At 27.1% G+C, this 22,547-nt stretch overlaps 2 protein-coding genes across 4 annotated transcripts; both read left to right on the forward strand.

Annotated features, from left to right (window-relative positions):
- The first annotated feature begins 11,486 nt into the window (after positions 1–11,486).
- LOC114378156 (myb-related protein 2-like) lies at positions 11,487–14,528 on the forward strand. 2 transcript variants are annotated; one of them, XM_028336698.1, is made up of 7 exons: positions 11,487–11,685; positions 11,772–11,987; positions 12,107–12,183; positions 12,713–12,770; positions 12,853–12,946; positions 13,048–13,117; positions 13,556–14,528. In XM_028336698.1, exons 2-7 carry the CDS (start codon positions 11,777–11,779, stop codon positions 14,261–14,263), a joined length of 1,218 nt encoding a protein of 405 aa, XP_028192499.1. In that variant the 5' UTR covers positions 11,487–11,685; positions 11,772–11,776; the 3' UTR covers positions 14,264–14,528. The 2 variants fall into 2 exon arrangements, with proteins under 2 accessions (XP_028192499.1, XP_028192500.1); XM_028336699.1 differs by having other exon boundaries at positions 11,487–11,666.
- A 4,480-nt stretch (positions 14,529–19,008) lies between these two features.
- On the forward strand, positions 19,009–21,685 carry LOC114380500 (ferredoxin-like). 2 transcript variants are annotated; one of them, XM_028339590.1, is made up of 3 exons: positions 19,009–19,154; positions 20,988–21,500; positions 21,596–21,685. In XM_028339590.1, exon 2 carries the CDS (start codon positions 20,995–20,997, stop codon positions 21,460–21,462), a length of 468 nt encoding a protein of 155 aa, XP_028195391.1. In that variant the 5' UTR covers positions 19,009–19,154; positions 20,988–20,994; the 3' UTR covers positions 21,463–21,500; positions 21,596–21,685. The 2 variants fall into 2 exon arrangements, with proteins under 2 accessions (XP_028195391.1, XP_028195390.1); XM_028339589.1 differs by having other exon boundaries at positions 20,988–21,672.
- The last annotated feature ends 862 nt before the right edge of the window (positions 21,686–22,547 follow it).

Raw genomic sequence — 22,547 nt, forward strand, 5'->3', positions numbered from 1 at the left:
ATAAACAAAATTAAAATCAAAACAATTCAAATTCTAGATATTTCAAATTACTTAAAATTTTAAAATTCCTAATCCAAATATAATATTAATGTTTTCACACAACGCCGGCCCAATAGTTTCCCATTGATTCTGGTAGACAAGGCTTGAAAACTATCCTCCTAGGAGCGCATATATATATATATATATATATATATATATATATATATATATATATATATATATATATATATATATATTATTTAACTGTCAATATTACCTTAATAAATATGTTAGAATATAATAAAACATATTTATTCCTTAATTATAGGCCTATTTTAAAAATTAAGAATAAGCATAAAATTAATAATTAAAATAAAATAGTTCCATTATATCATTTAATTTTTTCTATACATCAAATATTAAATTATCTGATGAATACTAACCTGGTGTGATAGGATAAGCAAATAGCCTTGTCATTACATAATTAATTAATGATTTATTTAGGAGATCTAATTCAATTAATTGAGAAAATTTGTGAATTATTATAAATTTTTGAAATTTCTGATTTATTTTATTTTTATGAATAAAAAATAATAATTTGTGGTTTGATTCTAAGTGTGTATGAAGAATCTGTTAAAAATATTAGACTCTTAAATATACAGCAGAACATTGAAAAATTAATCTTATTTTTGACCCAAGATTATCTTTAGTTTGTTTAAAGAAAATTGTCCAATAAACAACCACCTTAATTAATTAGTCAAAAAATTTATATTATTTTTCAGGGACACGGACAGTGAAAGGGCAGTGGGAACCTAGTTTAGCATAGGACTGCTCCGGTGCCACTTGTTGGGAGTATAACTCTCTCTCTCTTTCTCTCTCTTTTTATTTTATAATATGGACTTATATTCTTATAAATAGGGTATATATGCACATTTTCAACAATTGTTCCTAAACATAATTATCCGATCAAATCCAAAATATATAGGCTATAAAATAATGATAAAATAATTGTAGGTTTCAAATATAAAAATGGAATTAAATCATCAAAATTGATGTAAAAATAAGTATAAGACTGACCATCACTATTAAAAAATAGTCAATTATTAATAAAAATATTAAGTACTATTAAAATTGTATTTGTTAAACTAATCTAACAAATTAATATTATTGATTTACATTAACAGTATATGATATCTTATATTGATATTTGATATAGTAATAAAAGTATGTATCAATTTTTTGTACTAAACAAAATAGTCTGTTAATTCTTTTAAAAAAATAGACTATTAATTAATATATTATATTATTAATTAATGTAAATTTATAATGTTTATATTCATTACTTATTTTTATAAACCAAATATTATATTAATAAAAAGTAACTCAATGTCTAATAGTTAATATATGGCATTTTTTATAGTGTGAAAAACAAATATTTAGTTAATTGAATTAGAAAATAAACTAAAGTGGAACATAAACAAATAGAAAAGGCAATGGAGATCCAAATGAAGGGGCAGTTAAACACCATCCAATTATGAAAGCAGTGCTAATGTCAACCATGTACTTGGACGAAGAAATGATGAGAGAAAAGGAAGTAATTAAAACAAGAGAAAATAAGTTATGCATTGTAGTGTAAAATTGTCATTTAATTCCAGTTCATTATATATCATAAGTTTGTAATTTTTATGATAATTAGATTAAAAATCATATCAATAATAATTTATAATTAAAAGATAGTATAAAATTATAAAATATTTTGCACTATCAGATTAAATCACCATTAAATTGTTAAAACAAACAACAACTAAGCATAACAATTCCATGAAAATTATAGCAAGCCATTAAGGACATGATAGATCATGATATAAGAATGCTAAGAGGCATCTTATTAGATTAACTAAAAGGATATATTGGTGGGGAATGAGAATCCATTTTTGGTGGCTTTCCGACCAAATTCTTTGCTTGAGAATATGATTTATGGGCATTATAGTCTGAGTTAAGATTCTCATGTTCCCATTGCAAAGAATCTTTGAAACTTTCTTTTTTTCTCCCACTTTTTTCTTTTTTCTTCTCCCCGTGAGGAATAGCATTCCGTGGTCATTTCTCGCTTTGCATTTCAACCAACGCCATCATGTTTGCTCAACCAAATCACAACCATCTTAACAAGTTGTTTTTTTTTTTTTCTTTCTTATAATAAGATTGACCACTATAGTCTATTGTGGTTGATTCGCATGTGTTGCTTCTCATTTCAAAGTTTATTACTGCACTAAAAAGTGGATCTATCATTCTATGTATATATGTTAATATCGCATCTGTAAAAAAAAAATAAAAATTAAACAAGGAAATGTAAGTACAATGAGGAATAAAAGTTGTTTTACGTACAAATCTCAATCCTTAAAATTTGTCTTATTTTATTATATGTTACTTTTGATTTATTATATTTTAATATTATTTAATTTTGATACATTAAATTTTAAATATTTAATTCTGATTATTTATGTTTTTGAAGGTTTTATTTGATTATTTTTTTATTTCTGTTAACAACGTTTAAAACCATTCATGTTCTAAATTTTAAAATAATTAATTTAATATAATCACGGTTAAAAATCAACACTACTCTCTTTATCTATTTTAGTCTTATTCATCTTCTTTTATGAAAAAAAAATCCAAATTGCGCCCCTCCGTCATAACCCAACAGTGTAAAATAACTCTTCATCCTCAATTTTAGAAATTCAAAACCTCTTGAAAATCCCAAAATCAATTAAAACATTTCCACACAACAGTATTTCATTGGAAATGCATCTCAAAGGACACGAAACTCATATCCTCTAAATGAACACAAATTTTAAACCAAAGAGAAAATATACATTAAATCTAATTCCATAAAGATGCAAAACTCACATGAGCAAAATCAAAACAAGAGAAACCCAATAAGTTGGTTATGATAGAATGCGAAACCCACTCATCATAGACTTACCCTATATGCCCAACCAGTCGAGGGCATGCACGGAGGATCGTCGACGCCGTTAATCACAGCAACCTCCAACAACAACAACGACATTGGCAGGAGGTCCTTGACGTCGTCACACAGATCCCTTCCACTTTGTGGGTAGCAAAGGAAAAGTGTTCTAGGTTTGAAGGGAAAACTTTGTGTTTTGGATTTTGGCGCTTTATAATTTTTAAAATAAAATAAAGTTTAACTGTGACTATGTTAAATTAACGATATTAAAATTTAAAATATTAATGTAACATTAATGTTTTAAACAAAAAAAAAATACTAAAATAAAACTTTCGAATAATGTACGAAAGTAACATTAAGTCATGAACAAAAAAATTGAAGAAAAAAAGAGAGTAAATAATCACTTTTTCGTTCGATATGTAATTCATTGGTGAATGTATCATTTAAAGATGAAGATACAAAATTTAATCGACATATTTGTCATAATATTTTTTTGACTTTTCGTCTTTCCACCCCGCTGACAAATACGTGGAAGATGAAAATGCAAAATTTAGTTCTTAAAGTATAAGAAGTGCTACAAATATATCCGGATGTTAATAATGAATTGTATAGGAGAGAAATTATGAAAAAAAGGATTAAAAAACAGTAAAATAAAGCATAAGATTTGAATTCTTATACTTTGATTATCTATCTATTTATTCATCTATCAAATTGTTAATTAGTTTTTTAATTAATTAATATAACTACTTATTTTTCAAAATAAAATAAAATTCTTTAGTTTTATGATATAAAAAAATTGAGTTACCATTTAAAAAAAATGAAAGTCTTTTATTTCTTGAAAATTTTTGTTTCTTCAATTAATTATTAATCTTTATTACGTATTGGTATGTCAAATAGAATGTAAGGTCACTGCAATCCCTAAATCAGCGAGAGATACAACTCTACGTCCCAAAGACAAAAAATAAACCTCTGAAATATTTTTTTTGTTTTAAAGTTAACCTCTGTATTAATTTGAGCATTATTGTATTTTTTATTTAAATTTATTTGGGTTTTTTATTTATTAGTAACTATTTTCATTTTATTCATATTATTTATAATAAGTGTTGTCTTGAATGAAAGCGCATAAGATTTATCCAAGGGATTCTTTCATATTTGAAGTATATATATATATATATATATTGATTAAGGAAAAAGACTTATAATTTTACTTTAATTTCATCTAGTTTAAATTTTGTGAGATTTTTTTTAAAAAAATAGTTGATTAAATTCTTTTTTTAAAATAAATAAATAAATTTGGTCTCACGGTCAATTGTGTTTTTTCTACTCAAAACTCTCAACATATTATTTTCAATCTAAATATGAGAGCACTTAAGTTGGAATAGTGATATGAAATAATTTAAAGATTAAAAGTGAAAAATTTAGTAGAAATTTGATAAAATTATAAGATATAAGATAAAGTTTTATTTAACAACAAAGATTAAGGTTTGATAACGAAATCAAAATAATAAATATATATATATATATATATATATATTAAAAGAAAATTTAAAAAATATATTGCATAAGTACTAAATAAATAGGAACACTAAATTATAAACATATAATAATAATAATAATAATAATAATTAGTCACAATCTATTATTAAGGTTCGGAAGTATTTGTTGCATTTTCTTTTTTCAGGAACACATTTGTCAGCGGTGTGGGAAGATAAAAAGTCAAAAAAACATTATGACAAATATGCCCCTATGCTGATAATACACGTTGGCAATAATTTCAGTAATAAATTTGTCCCTCCCTATCACATAGGCTATTTTTATTAACGTTGACGGATGGAAGTTAATGGCATGACATATTTGTCGCACTTTTTATACTTTCAAAGACTAAATTTTATATTTTTATCTTTCAGGAACGCATTTCTCAATGAATTACACATTGAGGTACAAAATTGACTATTTACCAAAAAAAAAAAGAGAATTATTATTATATATGTCAACTGCAAATCGTATTATTGCGTTAAAGGCAAATGTTAGGGCTGTTTTGACATAAATGATGATTACAAATTTGGATCTCTTGATTAATTACAAACTCCTACAAGGAAGTTATAAAATGAATTGGATGATTAAAAGAGAAAAAAGAAAATAAAGATCACAAGTTTGATTCATTATGTTAAGAAAAATTATCATTCCAATAACTAATAAGCAGGATCTTTTACCCTACTCATACAAGAATCCTCATTTTAATTTGGAAAATATATCATTTTAATAGTTAAACAATCTTGTCTGTGGTTCTTCTATAAGAACTTATTTGCTTCAATGGTATTCTCAAGTTCCTTAACTCTAAGAAATATAAACAACCCCATTGAATTCTAAGTACTACTTTTTCTTCTTAATATATATAAAAAGATGACAGATAAAAAGTGAGCAGAATACTAATTAAATTTTTAAAAATTAAATCAAATAATTTCTTCTATGTTAATGGCATAAAATCCTTTTTTTGTCAAATTAAGTGAAAAATTATAATAAGTTAGATTTCTTTTCGTCATTTTCGTGTATGTTATTTTCGTACTAACTAGCATGCCTGGTCTATAAATCATCACTTTGCAGTTTGATAGTGATGGAAATAAAATTACTTGTTTTCATTCTTCATCTCTTTTCCCGTCCTTCACAAATATTGAAGACAAATCGAAAAGAGGTACGTCCTTCAATTGATTATGACAACCATCAAAACTACTATAAATCCTAATTTAAAACCATTTCTAGGTATTAATTAGCCTTAAGATGTACTAATATGGGCAACGCGAGTTCTGATATATTTTACACAAGACAAATTTTATACGCATATCTCACAGAAATATTTTCATTATCATTCGTTCCTTATTCTTTTTATCGATCGCTTCCTATTTTTCTCAAATCAATCAATGCATGCCTGTGCTTTAATTTAAAGTTTTCGATTTCTGTAAACACATTTTTTGTGAATATAAATGATATCTAAACAATATTAATAAACTTTCCCAACAGTTTTTACATACTCATTTTTTTCCATCTCACCATTTCTCTATATCAGATTATTCGTTACATGCACTTCTTTCTTTTCTCTATTTATCTATCTCTCTCTTTCATGTAAAAATCATTGTAAAAATATTTTGAAATTGTTCTATTGAGAAAACAATAGGAAGGTATGCGTTGTTTTCACAATATTATTGCGTCTTCTATTTTTTTTTCTTTTCCATTCTCACTTGCCAGCAAAATTTTAAAGTCCTCCGCATTTTAGTAAAACATATAATATATTAATTGTATAAAAAAAAATAGGTCTCTTGATTTTACTTACATGAAGAGATCTAAGTGTTTTTCTTTTTAATCACGATCTTTACGCTTTTTAGTATTTTTTTTCTTCCGGTAAAGCCACCCTTTTTAGTTGCATTCGCTGCTATATGCTTTCGGAGAAAAAACTTAATTTGGATCTGTTTTATTAGTTTTTTAAAAATATTTTTCAGTTTTCTAAAATTAAAAACTGGAAAATTTGATTGGCAAGTTTTACGAAATCTGTTTTAAAGATTGTTTTATATTTGTTTAGTTTTTAGAACTAAAAAACTTATGTAGGATTTTGGATGTTTTAGTTTGGGTTTTTTTTCTTATTTATCATTTAAAAACAAGTGAAAACATACACGGATAATAAGGTGTTTTCATTAATGAAATTTTTGTAGTAGTAGTGGTATAACATAAAGAGTAATATAATAAAGAGAGTTGTAGTTAAGGGCTAAAGTTTTTTTATTTGTAGGAATTGAAAATAAGTATTAAGAAGTTTGTGAAAAACAAATTTAACTAGATCTCTGTGACTCTTAGTGTAAAGCGTCAGTTTGTTTAAATTAAAAAAAAAATCTAAAAATTAATTTTTAAAAAGTAGTCATTTTTAAGAAAAAGATAAGAGTAGCTACTTTAAAAAAAGCAAAGAAAAATTCTTTTTAAAAAAATAAACAGTTTAGCAAACACATAAAAAATAAATTTACACATTTTTATTAAAAAATAATTTTTTATAAAAAAATGTTTGACCTAAATCTAGGTTCATATATTTTTTTATTCTATATATATATAATTAAATTTGATTACATTCCTTTAAACCGTTTTTTATTTTGATTCAAATAAAATTATTAAAAAGGACATATATTATCACTTAACAATAATGTGACATATCTAATAGTTTTAATTATTCTGTGGTTTTAAACATTACTAATGTTCCATAAAAATTAATTGAAAGTTGAAAAATTAATTGATAGCAAAAAATTAAAAGTTGGTAGCTAAAAATTAAAAAACTAATTCATTAAATTGTAAGTGTTTGATAATAATAATGATTCGAGGAGCTGAAAATATAGAATGATAAAAAATAATAAAATCATATTTTATTAAAAAAAGATAATAAAAGAATTTGATAAATATATTAAGAAAAAAATATAAAAAATTAAAAACTAGAGTTTTAAGAAAAATTATTTTAAGTAGCATTTAAAAAAATGTTGAAATTAAAGCTATTAAAAAAACTTTTCATCAGTTGAACAAACTTTTCATTTAATAAAAAAAATTAAAAACTAACTCAAATATATTATCGAGGATATCTAAATATTTTGTTTGCTTCTTAAACTTTTGTCAATTGAGTTGTTGAACTTGTAATTTTTTTTAAGTTTCATAGGGACTTAGTTAATTATAAAATAAATAGGTCAGGAACCCGATTGAAAATAAAATTAGTTAAGGGATCTATTTAAAAATGACAATAGTTCATGGACTTAATTAAAAAATATCAACCTCTGCAGATTAGTATTCTCACTTCTGCAAATCAATATTCTCTCTCTGGATTTTAAACTCGATATTCTTAAGTCCTTCAACCATTTTAGAACCTCCAACAAAAGTGAAAATACCGGCTTGCAGAAATTTATAATTTTTTTTAATTAGATTCCTAAATTAATTGTCATTTTAAATAGGTTTCTAAATTTATATTTGTTTTTTAATTAACATATATAAGTTCAAGAATCAATTGAAAAAAATCATTAAGAATTTGATAATAAGTTTAAGGATCGGCAAAATAATTAAACCTATCTAATATCAACAATCATTTTAATATGGGCATATCACGTGTTATGTGATCGTATTTAATTAAGACTAAAATCAACCAATAAAGTTATATAAAAAAAACTAAAACCAAATTTAGTTATATGATTCACCATAATTAAAAACATATTTTACTCTTCATCTGTTCATGCCATTCTCATGATCCAGCAAAAAAAAAGAAGCCATTCTCATGACGTTCTCACTTGGCAATGCCCAGCATGACATCATCAAATTCAAAATATTTGGATTAGTATTTGCCAAACTCACTAGAGAGTTCTTTTTTAATTAATAAAAAAATAAATCAAGTTTTTATATTATTATCAAATTCTCAAATTAAGACATCGTGTGCATAATCTTTTTAATATTAATAACCTCTATTAAAAATATATTACAGAATTTATTCTTTTTTTAAAAAAATCCACATGTTATATATCTTTTCATTTGAAAACTTGATGATAATTATGCAAGAATTCGATCTAAGTTTTTTCTCCCTTATTTTAATACGACCAACTGTCACAAAATCATTTTCCTTTAGCTGTAAATGTAATGATAAGTTTGTCATATATATCATGATTTGGAGAATTTGCCAAGTGGTAATATTAAGTCCATCTAAGGGAACAGATTCGGTATCAGTCCTCATGCCAAAATTATTCCAATCCACATGCTTGAAACCACTTAGGAATTCAGCTTTAACTTTACACAAAGTCGCTCACAGGGATTCTCCTGGCCGCATTAAATATTCTCAAAAATCAGAATCAAGAACAAGAACAAGGGGAAGTGATGTGAAGATACTGTTCAAGGAATCTTTGGTCTATTTATTTTTATGGTTTCTATAAGTCGTCTATGAAATGTTTGTCTAATTTTGCATGATGAATGGGTATCAGCATATCAGATACGGTTTATAAATAATCCTCTCCTATTTGTCTTATCACAAGTGGTTTAATTAGTGACTTCGGTCTTTGATGACGCATAAAATATATTCCACATTAGCTTTAATCTATGAAATGTTTAATTTCTAATTTAATCACTAGTACTACTTAATTCTTATTGTAGAATTACATGTTTGGTATTTCCAATTAATATTAATACAGATTTGCAGGCAGTTGACACATGCATTTGCCTGTGGGGAATGGCTGGTTTTAAATAAAACTGAATTAGATTCTAACACATTCTTTATAATTAATATTTTTTGGTAGTGGATTAGCCTGGTATATGCCATGCAGTTAGAGTTCCTATAAGACTAAATCTAGCATGCATCCTATAGAAATGGAGGAGATATAATAGAATAGCTTGAGTGGAATGACACTAGCATTAATTGCATATATATACACATTTCATACATGCTTGCATGCATGATATAATTTAATTACAAAGCTAAGAAAGCGAGAACTATATATTTCCAAATACTTTAGCCTATGTTTAATAGACATTCCAAAGTCTTAAGCGTGAGTTTGAGGCAACCGAACTAGAAAAGAAAATGATGATTGATTGTTTAAAGCAAATTGCTTTTACTCTTAAAAATACATGACTAAAAGTGGGAAAAACGTAACTTTGTGTTATTGTGAGAATACTATATATTAAGTTTAACTATAAACTTCGTTCAAAAATATAACTTTTTAAATATAAATTACTTCACTTTAAATTTATTTTTAACTATATAAAATCAGTTTTGTAAAATCAAAATCTTCTAATATAATCAAGTTTGAAAATTATATAATTCTGAGTCAAATATGAAGGCTAGGTACACATTAACATGTGTCACATGATAAACATGAACTGCTGTAATTATTCTAACACCTCCTAACCCCTTCACTAGCCAACAACAATCAATCATTTTCTGCCACAGCATTATGACAGTACATCATTTAGGTCTAAATACACGATTCTATATCTTCACGAAGTGAATAAGTGAAAGTTGTACACGGATAAGAACTAAAACCATACAGAAAAATAAAAAGCTGGCACAAGAATCTGCTTCATTAACGAAGGTACAAGTCGAGGGTAAGGTAAGTGGTCCTCTATATATGCTGCATATTTAACCAAATTAATGTAAGTATAGAAGCAAGTACAATTCTTGCTTTCACTTTTAATTTGGTCCCGCTTGCTCAGGATTCTAGAGGATGGGACTAATTGCATTTTTTGTGCCAAAGAAAGAATGAAAATTTCAGGGTCCACCTTCCTCCTATTTCAATTTTTCAGACTATGGGGGGCTGAATAAGTTCCAAACTTATGGATGCAGACAAAACAGAACGTATTCTTATATTCTATTCGTTACCCTCCAAACAGTCCCATGCAAGCATCTAAACTGTTTTTTTTTAATCTTTTCTTGTATTTCAAGGTGCTCTAGTCAATGGAATTATTCCTTCTTATTATAAATTCTTCATGTACAACTATTTAAGAAGTTTTTTTTTAAGAATATTAGTTGTCAATAATTTGTTAGTTTTTGTTAGTAAAAATATTTGAACTCACCGTTTTTCTCTTTTAATTTGTTTCTCTTTTCACCTTCAAGCCAATCTTATATATATCTCCAAATTAATTAAGAAATTAATTAATTCCTTGGCTTTTATGTCTTAGTATTTTAACATACATAACAATCAACAAAATCATCCATCATGTTAAAAATACTTTTGCACGTAACGATCACAAAATCAAACTTAGGAACAAAAACATTTAGTGCTTTAACATAGAAGAATCTTCTACTAGAGCAAATTAAGATATGTAATGGATGAGTTTTGGCAGTTCCAAGTCGAGAGGATTATAAGATTCCCCAGAACCAAGTCAGGAAAAATAAAACAAAAATAAAATCCTATTTCAAATTTGGGAATATGATTCCCACTTTTGCCAGGTAAGCGAATTAGAATGCACATTTGGTTAAAATTTGAAGGATCAATTCCAGAATCTAATGCAGTTAGGAACTAGATATTTGCATATTAATTTTTTTTTGGGGTATAAATTTACAACAATTTTAATTTATTTACAGATATTGCTCAAATTCTAAAACAGTTGTAAGAGGCAAAGGGAAAAAAAGTGTTACGACTTACACAGGACATGCATGTCTAATGAAATTTGAGAGTTAAAAGATTAAACCTTAGTCATACAATCATACGCAAATGTTCAAGATTGTTTTAATCTTGATCAGTCATTCATATGATTAAAATTACCTCTTCACATGCTCTCATTTTTCACTCATATGCTTCCAAAATATAATTTACATATATATGCACTAATTAAACAGGAACTCAAATGGAATATTTTGCACTGCCTTAGAATAGAAAGTGGAACTAAGAAAGAGGGTCCACAAGCATAATACAAGTGAGGGAAAAAGTGGGAAGGGTCTATTTGTCAGGTCACCATGCTTAAAGGATTAAGTTCTGTTTTCCATTGGTTGTACCAAAGATTCCATGTGTTACTAGTTCCCCTCCAGCTCTCATATATAACTACCTGTCTAAGCAGGCTTTGCAATGAAGAGAAATGTGCAGTGGAGAAACAAGACAAAGCACCACAAGTTAACATAGGTTCACTTATATATTACTATCAAGTCTTATTATTAATACTTGTAAATAGAGCATTATCAGGTTTCACCTTTCATTGGTAGCAAAGTGATCATTCAGAGAAAGAGAAGCCTGATCAGGTAAAGGCGCAATCATCAGGTGATTATGTTGTTTGATTGATTTTAAAATGTCATGGACTCATATATAGTGCTTATAATAAACAGTACTTATAAGTGGCTTTGCAGGTTGAATGTACACTCATCAGCAACATCAAGGAAAGAACATTCACTCTTCTTCCAGAATGCCAATCCCTTCTGAGAGGCAGATGTTCCTTCAAACAGGAAATGGCTCTGGTGATTCTGGACTTGTTCTCTCAACTGATGCTAAGCCTAGATTGAAATGGACACCTGATCTTCATGCAAGGTTTATAGAAGCTGTGCAGCAATTAGGAGGAGCTGACAGTGAGTACTTACTATATAATACTATACACATCCATTTGTTGATCATCAAATCTCGAAGAGCATAGAATAGAACTTTTAATTCTAGTTGACTAATTCAAAGTGCAAAATTTGTACTGCAGAGGCAACTCCAAAAACGGTAATGAAACTCATAGGGATTCCGGGTCTTACCTTATATCATCTGAAGAGCCATCTCCAGGTAAAAATCATTAGTTTTCTGTATTATATATGTTTGTATTAATTACAATATTTCTGTCCTCTTATGACTACTATTTTCAGTACATGAATTATTTCACCAGTCCTTGCATGTCAAATGAATTCCAGTATCATTCTCCCTCCAAAGTTTGAGAATTGTACTCACAACTAAACAAGTCTAGTTTTTGTCATTCAAAATATATAACAATTATTAAAAAAGAAAAAGATTTTACTCCTATAACATGAGAAAATAAGGGTGCATCCACCGTTGATTTTTAATTAAGTTAGAACAAAAGAAAATCTACCAATAGAACATATGAAATTTTGTCTCAATAAGAAGGGAAATAATTCATCCTAAGACTTTCCTACCATATGAATCTACATGCAAAACATGATCTTGTTCATCATATAGAGCTGTTAAATTGATATGCAAAGATATTTTCATATATAATATGCACAAACACAAACCCATCATAACTATCTGACCTTGACTTGTATGGTGCAATTACTGATCCTTTCTTTTTCCTCACCAGAAATACAGATTGAGCAAGAGTCTGCATGGACAAAGTAACAATATGACACACAAAATAAGTAAGAGAACAATCTCCTCCATTATGTCTAACATCTAATGAACCACAAAGCTTTGTTTCTGAACAACAAACTGGTTTCTCAGCCATAAATTCAGGTGCAGCAACAGACGAAAGACTCAGAGAAAATAACGGAACTCATATGAATAGTTTAAACCTTGCCCCTCAGTCTAACAACAAGTAAAAAATTTTGTTTTCACACATGCTTTCTTAAGAACTTTCTAATTTCTATCACTAAAGGTTTTATACTGACATTCATTAACTTCCCTTGTACCTGGCAGAGATTTATACATAAGTGAGGCACTGCATATGCAAATAGAGGAGCAGAGAAGACTAAATGAGCAACTTGAGGTGTGTTAGACCAACTTACCATTACCATGCATGATATTTCAACCCATCAACCTTAAAATTTATTACATGGTCAGAGACCATCACATGATCCCAACTAATTTACATACGACACCTAATTGAATGTTATTAATTATTTCTCAAATTAAAAAATTTAATTATGTATCTCATAGAAATTGATCAAAACTATAGACACATGATAGTTTAGAATTATATAATAATTTCTCCATCTCAATTAAATGCTATTAATTCTTTCTCTTAAATTAAAATTTTAATTAGGTGTCTACATGAAAATTAGTCAAAACTATATACACATGATAGTCCAGACTATATAATAATTTCTACATCTCAGACCCACTAATGCAAACAATTGACATAACATAAAGCTTTCAGCTTTTTGACATAGCGTAAATTCTAACAAACCCGTCTGACCCCATCCAGGTGCAAAGACTTCTGCAGCTACGTATAGAGGCTCAAGGAAAATACCTTCAGGCTGTGTTGGAGAAAGCTCAAGAAACACTTGGAAGACAGAATTTGGGAGCAGTAGGACTTGAAGCTACCAAACTTCAACTCTCAGAGCTAGTGTCAAAAGTGTCCTCTCAGTGTCTGAATTCAGCATTTTCAGATCGGCTGAAGGAGATACAAGGATGTAGCCCCCACCAACAAACACAAACCAACCAGCCAAATACAAATGACTGTTCCATGGACAGTTGCCTCACATCTTGTGAGGGATCACAAAAGGAGCAAGAGATACAAAATGGAGGGATGAGCTTAAGACCCTTCAATGTTCACACATTCATGGAAAGAAAGGAAGTCATAGAGGGTCCAAATCTTAATAATCTACCAAACACTGACCTCAATTGGTGTGATCCAGTGAAGAAGAATACCTTCCTTACCCCATTGAGCATGCATGCAGATAAAAGAAGTCCAAGCAACTTGTCTATGAGCATTGGACTTGAAGGAGAAACTGAGAATGGAAGCACCATTAGGACAGAATCAGTGAAACCGGTGGCTGATAAAGTTTCTCAAGATTATGGATTGCCATCTAATTACTTTGCTGCTTCAAAACTGGACCTAACCACTGAAGATAATAAAGACACTAAAACGAGTTGTAAACAACTGGACTTGAATGGATTCAGTTGGAACTGAAAAAAGAAAGGACAACGGAAGTACACAAAGCAAGGCAACTCCAATGGCAGGAACAATGTATTTAATGTAAACAATGTATGTATCAGCTGCTGTTTCTTTCAGCTCATGGTGGTCACTAGCCAAATATCAGTTACTTTTAGTAGAATGCAAAATTGCAACTAACAAATTTGTAAGCAGTGATTATAGTGGATATAGAGTATCGTTTCTCTCTCTCTCTCTCCATATCTATCTATATATATATATATGCTTTATTCAAAGTTTAAGACATGTAAGCCTGACATGTATTTGACATATGCCGCATATAACTAATTAGAAAAAAAATACAAGACTAATTATAAACATATCTTGTATGTTTCAGTCTTATTTTACCTTTTTTTTTCTCTTTCTATTTTTCTCTTTTTTTCCATCAAATTACTTATGTTATCTATTATTTTACCTTTCTTCCTTCCACCTCAATCCATCCTAAAATGAGATGGATGTTAATTATGTGTCATATATTAATTTTGAAAAATGTTAAGTGTGCATCTCATTTAATTTTGGGGCACAACATTAATTCTTTTATTCTTTTATCTCTTTTTATCGCACTTTATAAAAATGTTAAAAATAATTTTTGTTTATTTATGATATTGTATTTATATTTTTGCAATCCAATTAAATTCATTATTGTTCCAATAGCTGTGATTAGTGTGTATCTCATTTAATTTTGGGTACAACATTAACTTTTTTATTCTTTATTATTTTATCTTTTTCTATTGCACTTTGTAAAAACGTTAAAAATAATTTTTGTTTATTTATGATATTGTTATTTATATTTTTGCAATCCAATTAAATTTATTGTTATTCCGATAACTGTGTGTGGTTGGTGAACATTGATATTTTGTTGAGTATTAAGCTGTGATACAATATTTGGGTTTCTATTTTATACTTTTTGCACAACTTACCAAATAATTCAATTAATACATATTTTATATTTATTTTATTTTATTATATTTCCAATAGAATCAATTATAGTACATAATAGTTGTATAAATTAAAATATTTAGATTTTATATTTATTATATTTTTTTAAATTTTATATAATAGGTTTAAGAACCGTGTAAATTAATATGGTATATTTTTTTTATAAAAATAAAAAATGTAAAAAATATCTTATTACTTGTATATTTTAAAATATAGTAATTATTGTTAAAAGTAAATTATTATACGTGAACACAACTCATAAGGAGTTGTTTCTAGTGTTTTTTAATTTACCCAAGTAAAGTTTAAACTAATTCACACAAACATTTTTTACTATTATCAGACATACACATGTATAATTTTAATTAATTGTCTAATAAAATAATTTAAATCAACATTAATTTATTCTATATATTTATTGAATATTATATAAAATAAATTTAAATATTTATTGATATATATACTAATATATGTTTAATAAAATTTAAATAATATAAAAAATTAATTCTATAAATAATAAAATATGAATTTAATACATGTATATGATACGAAAAATTATATATATATATATATATATATATATATATATATATATATTTGATTTTATGAAATGATGTCACCTAATAATTTGATATTGATTCTCTTCCATTAAGATGGTTATTTTATTCTGAAATATTTAATTGCAGTAATCATTTATGACTAATATATTCTAACTAATTAATGATATAATTATTTTGAAGATAGTTTATTTGAATATTTGCTCTCAATTTGTCTTAATTTTAAGTATCATTTTTAAGGTAGAAATATTATATATATGAAGATTAAAATAATTAAAATGTAGATAATTTGACCATATATTTCAATCAGTTAAGATTAATTATAGTACTAAAATATTATGCGTCAAATATTCATATACAGTATCTTATATGAAATATTTTTTCTATAATAAACATTATAATTACTATATTATTATATTAAATATTAATTAAGAATATCGAAATTATAAAATATTTGTGATAATATTTTAGGAATAAACATGATAATCATATTTTAAATTTCGTCAATTTCCTAATAATTGTAACATTATAGTACACTTAATAATAAATATTAAAATGTAGATATTTCGAGATACACTATCTTAAATACTATAAGATAACTAAAATGTAGATAATTTGACCATATATTTCAATCGGTTAAGATTAATTATAGTACTAAAATATTACGTGTCAAATATTCATATACACTATCTTACATGAAATATTTTTTCTATAATAAACATTATAATTATTATATTATTATATAAATATTAATTAAGAATATCGGAATTATAAAATATCTGAGATAATATTTTAGGAATAAACATGATAATAATATTTTAAAATTTTGTCAATCTTATAATGATTGTAACATTTATATAATATACTTAATAATAAATATATTTATAATTATTAATTCCTATAAATATATTTAATTACATGAATTAAATTAATTAATTAAGATAATTATAAGTGACATGACATTTATGATTTCAACTTTCAAATTATATATAAAGTTTGATTGAAATTAATTTATAATTGATAATTTGAATTACATATATATATATATATGCATGTGGATGACAAATTTTCACCATCAAGTCTTTTTATTTTTCATTTGTGCTAACTATTCTTTCTTCGATACACTTAATTTTTTTCTGATTTTTTTTATTCATAATGGCAGAATTAATACAAGCAAAAAACACTAATGTATGGGTAGGTTCATAGCTCTTTTTTCTTTCTTTATTATGTTTTCATCTTATTATATTCATTTTCATACTTGATATTTTGTTAATTTCTTCCTTTGACATACCTTACAAGTCTAATTATTTTATCCCCCCCCCCCCCCCGCCCCCCCTCACTTTTTAGCCTTTAAGAGGGTGAGTGAAACGTTGAAGACAAATAATAGATGAATTTGTGGGTAAATTTATATTATTTACTAATTTTTAAATTCTATGTTTTTTTTTTCAAAAAATGTGTCATACTATTTTTTTCATACCCTAACTTAGTCTTTTTTTTTTCATTGCTTTTAGTTTGATTTCTACGTTTCTTATTCAATATTTAAAATTGTGAGAGTTCAGTTATGTTAAAAAACATTAATTATCAAATTTAGATATTATCTAACATTAATGCTTATGTGGTTTAGGATAAAGATGAATCTCCTGTTAATGTATGATAAAAAAGACAATGCAATAAAATCGAGTATTCAAATAAAATAAAATTTGAAAAAATAAAATAAAAAAACTTTGTAATACCTTTTTTTCATTGTCAAAAGTATTTTTTTTATAAAATATTTTACCTTTTTTCGTTTTATTTCATTTTTATTTTTCTTTTGAGGTAAGCTTATAAATATTATTACTATTACCTAAATGTTTTTATTTTTCCAATAAATAACATTTCAGATTTACTTTTTAAAATTTTTTTGCAATTTATGCTTATACGATAGATTTAAGAAAAGGAATTTCATAAAAGAATAATAGAACATTAGAAATATAATTATATTATAAAAATTATAACCTTAATTTTAGATTTTAAATTGAACGTTACATCCATCTTCATTTTTCTTCCTCTAAAATATATTTATTATTTATTAAAAATGGAGATTTTATTGCTAGGATAATACAATGTACATATAAAATTCATTTAATCAATATTTTTATAATATATATCGTTTATTTTTTATAGCTTTATTATCTTATTTTCTTCCTCTAATGTAATGTTTCATTTTTATTTACGTTTTATAATTTTAATTAATGACAAGAAACAAAAAAATATAAAATATAAATTACCTATTTATACGATATCAATATAAGAATTAATAATTTATAGTCTTTTCAATTATTTTAATGCATGGAGTTAGAATAAAATATTAATACCAAATATAATTGTATTACTAAATACAAATTTTTGTTCTAATTATAGTTTATTAAAAATATATTTAAATATTTATTGGCATATTTCTAATATATATTTATTAAAATTTAAACTAAATAATTATTAATAATTTATAAATTTAAATTAATATAAAAATACTCCTATAAATTATAAAATATGAATTTAATATTTGTGAAACTGTAGAAGACATGAAACATTAAGTTAGTAATATAAAATGAATGGTAGAATTTACAATATGAAAAAGAATATAATAATTAAAACTAAAAAAATATATAATTAATCGTAAATAAAATATTATAGCTGTTCAAAATAAATTAAAAGTATAAATTATCATTACCAAAAATTATGTTAAAATTTATATAAAAACATCACATAAGTATATTAATTTCTATTATTTTATTTTATACTTACCAGCTTATCAAACATTTAAGTTCATCAAATAATTATAACTTAATAAAATGAATTAATAAATTTTAACTTTTCAGTTAACAATCTTAAGTTATCACTTATCAGTTAATTTTATCATCACGAATCATGATAATCATCTATTTTAAATAGGCTTGTGTGTAATAGAAGGAGAAAGAAGATAAATTAAAAAGAAATAAGATAAATCCTACATCTTTTGTATTCTACATTAATTTAAATATCTTTATCTATTTTTCTTTAAAAAAATATTTTCTAACCAAACACACATGTGGAAGGTTTAGATAGTAATTAACATGTATCAATGTCACCATTATTAAAAAAAAAGTTAATTTTATCATGATAGAAAAATTAAATTAAATTAAAAAAATAGTTGGGGTGTGTTTGGAACTGTGGGCAGCTAGCTCCTAGTAGGGGCCAGAAGGATCTGATTCACTTTACTTTCAACAGATACGACACATTACCATTCATAATAAACCCCAAAACAAAGTTCTTCTCTCTCTCTCTCTCTCCCTCTCTCGTGAATCATCACTTCGTTTTCCCCGCTTTCAACACCGCTCATCTTCTCTTCTCTTTTCTCTGTAAGCCCCTTCAACATCTCTTTTCTTATTCTTATTCATTATTTATGTATACTATGGATTCATATTTCTTAGACTCTGCAGTTTTTTTTTTTTATTCACTTATATAAACCCTTCATCAATCTTGATCAGGGTTTTTCTTTTCTCTTACCAACTGCACATATATTACTCTATATCTTTATGATTTATGTATTAAATAACATCTTCATCTATTCATCGTATTCTTACGGGACATGGGTATTGTTTGTTTTTTAAGAGAACAAGAAAAAAAAATCTTTTTTTTGGGTTTTGGTGTGACCAAATATATGGGTGAATACTTATACATGTTTTGCTATGCTCTCTTTTTTCTTTGTGTCTTGCACTGTTGGTTGCTTAGGAATTGGGATTGTTATCTAATCAGGAGGTTTTCAATGCAAAGAAACAAACTTTTTTTTTTCTTTAATTATTTAGTGATGCAGTTGAGTGTTACTTCTAGAGTGTCAGGGTCTGTCTTTAGACTGGTTATGACTTATGAGTGTGTTTATGTTTTATGTGCAACAACTGTATAAGAATATTTATTGGTTTTAAGAGAAAATGAGGCAATTTTATAGGTTGTTTTCGTTGTAAATTGGAGCATCGAGTGAAGAGCAGAGAATTACCATCCTGCTTCTTCTCATACGCCTCCATAAATCAAGAGCCTTTTATATGGCAGGATTGGAATTGGTTCCATTCTCTGTAAATTTTAATGGCATAAATTCATTCAAATGTTATGATATGAAGTTGCTTTTACAGTTTTCTTTAGGATTAAAACTCTTTTACTTACTTACCTGCCTACCTTTGATATAGTTTTGATAGTTCGGTGGTTCCCTTCTCTGGTTCTGTAATATGAAATCAACAACTTTAATATCCTGGCCTAGCAGAGGATAGTTGAATGTGCACTAGTAAAGGGGTCTTGGTCTTAGCATTATGGGTTGAGAAGAACTAAGCATAGAGAAGTATCGATGTCACTTTTCATTCAATCTTTTTGTTTGTGTTGTATGAGTGTTGGGCTACTGCATTGTAATTGAATGACATAATCGAGTGAGACATGAAATAATATGAATCAATTATCAGGTGTTTCTACAAAATGTTGTGTTTGTGTCTTGCAATGTTTTGTCAGTGAATATTGCAAGTGGAATCTAAAAGAGACTATCCTTGTTTCCTACTATTGAAAGACTAAGACTCCTTAAAACTTGAGCTGATAGGTGAAGACTTAAGATTATACGTTCCTTTATATCTCTCATACATGTCATTATTAAGGCGTATTTTTATCAATGCGATGATACAAAATAGAAAAAATGTAAAGATTACTTGTGGATATAAAAGATAGTTTATAGCACATTCATTTTTTGACACTTGCATGATAATTTTATTGTGTGCTTTAATCAACAACTCTGACCCATGAATATTGGATACTTCAAAATCGATGACATATCTGACTCATACCTGCGCTGGATACCTATAGAACTTAAAGAAACAACAGTGTTAAAATTAAGACTTACTCATACCATACCTGTACCTGTGCAACATAGAATCAGTAATGACATATACTGTGTATGTCATTTATTCTCTAGGTGAAATATCTTTGCTGTATAATCTTAAATTTCATTCTTTTAGTTTCTTCAGAAGGGTATTGTTATTTGATGAATGTATTTGCCAAACAATGTATGTCTTATAGAACTTTAACTGAATCTAATTGTGTTTTAAGTCTTAATTTTTTATTAATTGGTATGTATAACCTATCTTAACTGTGATTGCCCTTTGTGATAGATAACCACTTGCAAAGGGTTGATTTTTGTAGTGTTGATTTATTTTCAGGCTAATCATGGCAACCTTGTCTACTATGAAAGTTTCCCCTCATTGCACATTACAAACTGCAAGCAAAAATCCATCCATTGTTGCCACCATAGTGAAGTGTCCTTCTTCTTTAAGGTCTGTGAAGAGCGTTTCCAGATCTTTCGGCTTGAAGTCGGCCTCTTCATTTAGAGTCACTGCCATGGCTTCTTACAAGGTTAAGCTGATTGGCCCAGATGGAACAGAGAACGAGTTCGAAGCCACTGACGATACTTACATCTTAGATGCAGCAGAGAGTGCTGGAGTTGAACTTCCTTACTCATGCCGAGCTGGAGCATGCTCCACCTGTGCTGGGAAGATTGTTTCTGGTTCTGTGGACCAGTCCGATGGCTCATTCCTCGATGACAACCAACTGAAGGAAGGCTTTGTACTTACCTGTGTCTCCTATCCAACTGCAGACTGTGTAATTGAAACTCACAAGGAAGGAGATCTCTACTGAGCAATGCTGGCCTTGAAGTTGGGAACTGGGAATTTAAGGTAGACTTTGCAACTAGTTTACTTGTGCTGCTTTAGAATCAAATTTTCTTTTTTGATTATTAGTGATTTGGTGTATTGAATTTTTGTTTGTGCAGCAAGCACTGTGATCTTAATTAATAAGACGATAAGCACCTTCGGTTGGCTTTTAAATGTGGTAGTTGTTTTTTCTTTCTTTTGCTTCTTTATTCGGTTCTTTTAATGTGTTTCTTTCTCTCTCTTTTTTGTTACATTAACATTGGTTAAGAAAAGAAAATATTTAATATTTATTAAAAAAGAAAGCATTTAATTTTAATGTTTTTTTACATCAAGAGCTTAAAAGCTATATAATGCTTTTTTTTTTTAAAAAATAGAACTATTTAATAATTTATAGAGTATTAGTTATTTAGTTTAAACTAACGCATTTTAAATCAAAATTAAGAGGAGGGACATTTGAATTAAGAAAGGGAAATTACAAGATGTAAAAATTGTTAGAAGATAATTATTTTTTTCAATCACTTGATTAAATGTTAAAACGAGGGCGAGCCCTGGTGCAGCGGTAAAGTTGTGCCTTGGTGACTTGTTGGTCATGGGTTCGAATCCGGAAACAGCTTCTTTGCATATGCAAGGGTAAGGCTGCGTACAATATCCCTTCCCCATACCTTCGCATAGCGAAGAGCCTCTGGACAATGGGGTACGAAGTTTTTTTGATTAAATGTTAAAACGAGAATTCTTGAATAATTTAATAAACGTAAGCAAAGTTTCATATTTTAAGTTTCTGTTCCCCTACACAAAAGGGGATGGTCATTGAATTTGTTCTAATCGTTTTCACTTTAAAATATGTTAATCTAAATATAGACTATGAAGCCATTGACATATCATATGAAAGCAATAGGTATTAATATTTTCTTAATGACTTCCACCCTGGTTGTTAAGTACTATTTAGATGTTATTTTTACCATTTATTCTCATGTCAATTTTATTGTTCATGTGTAAGGTTTATTGGTTTTAATCTTAGTGTGCAGGTGCCGTGCATCACAGTGATGCACGTGGGGGTGGTGGGTGGTGGCG

Source organism: Glycine soja, chromosome 12 (assembly GCF_004193775.1).
Source record: "Glycine soja cultivar W05 chromosome 12, ASM419377v2, whole genome shotgun sequence".
Classification (NCBI taxonomy): domain Eukaryota; kingdom Viridiplantae; phylum Streptophyta; class Magnoliopsida; order Fabales; family Fabaceae; genus Glycine; species Glycine soja.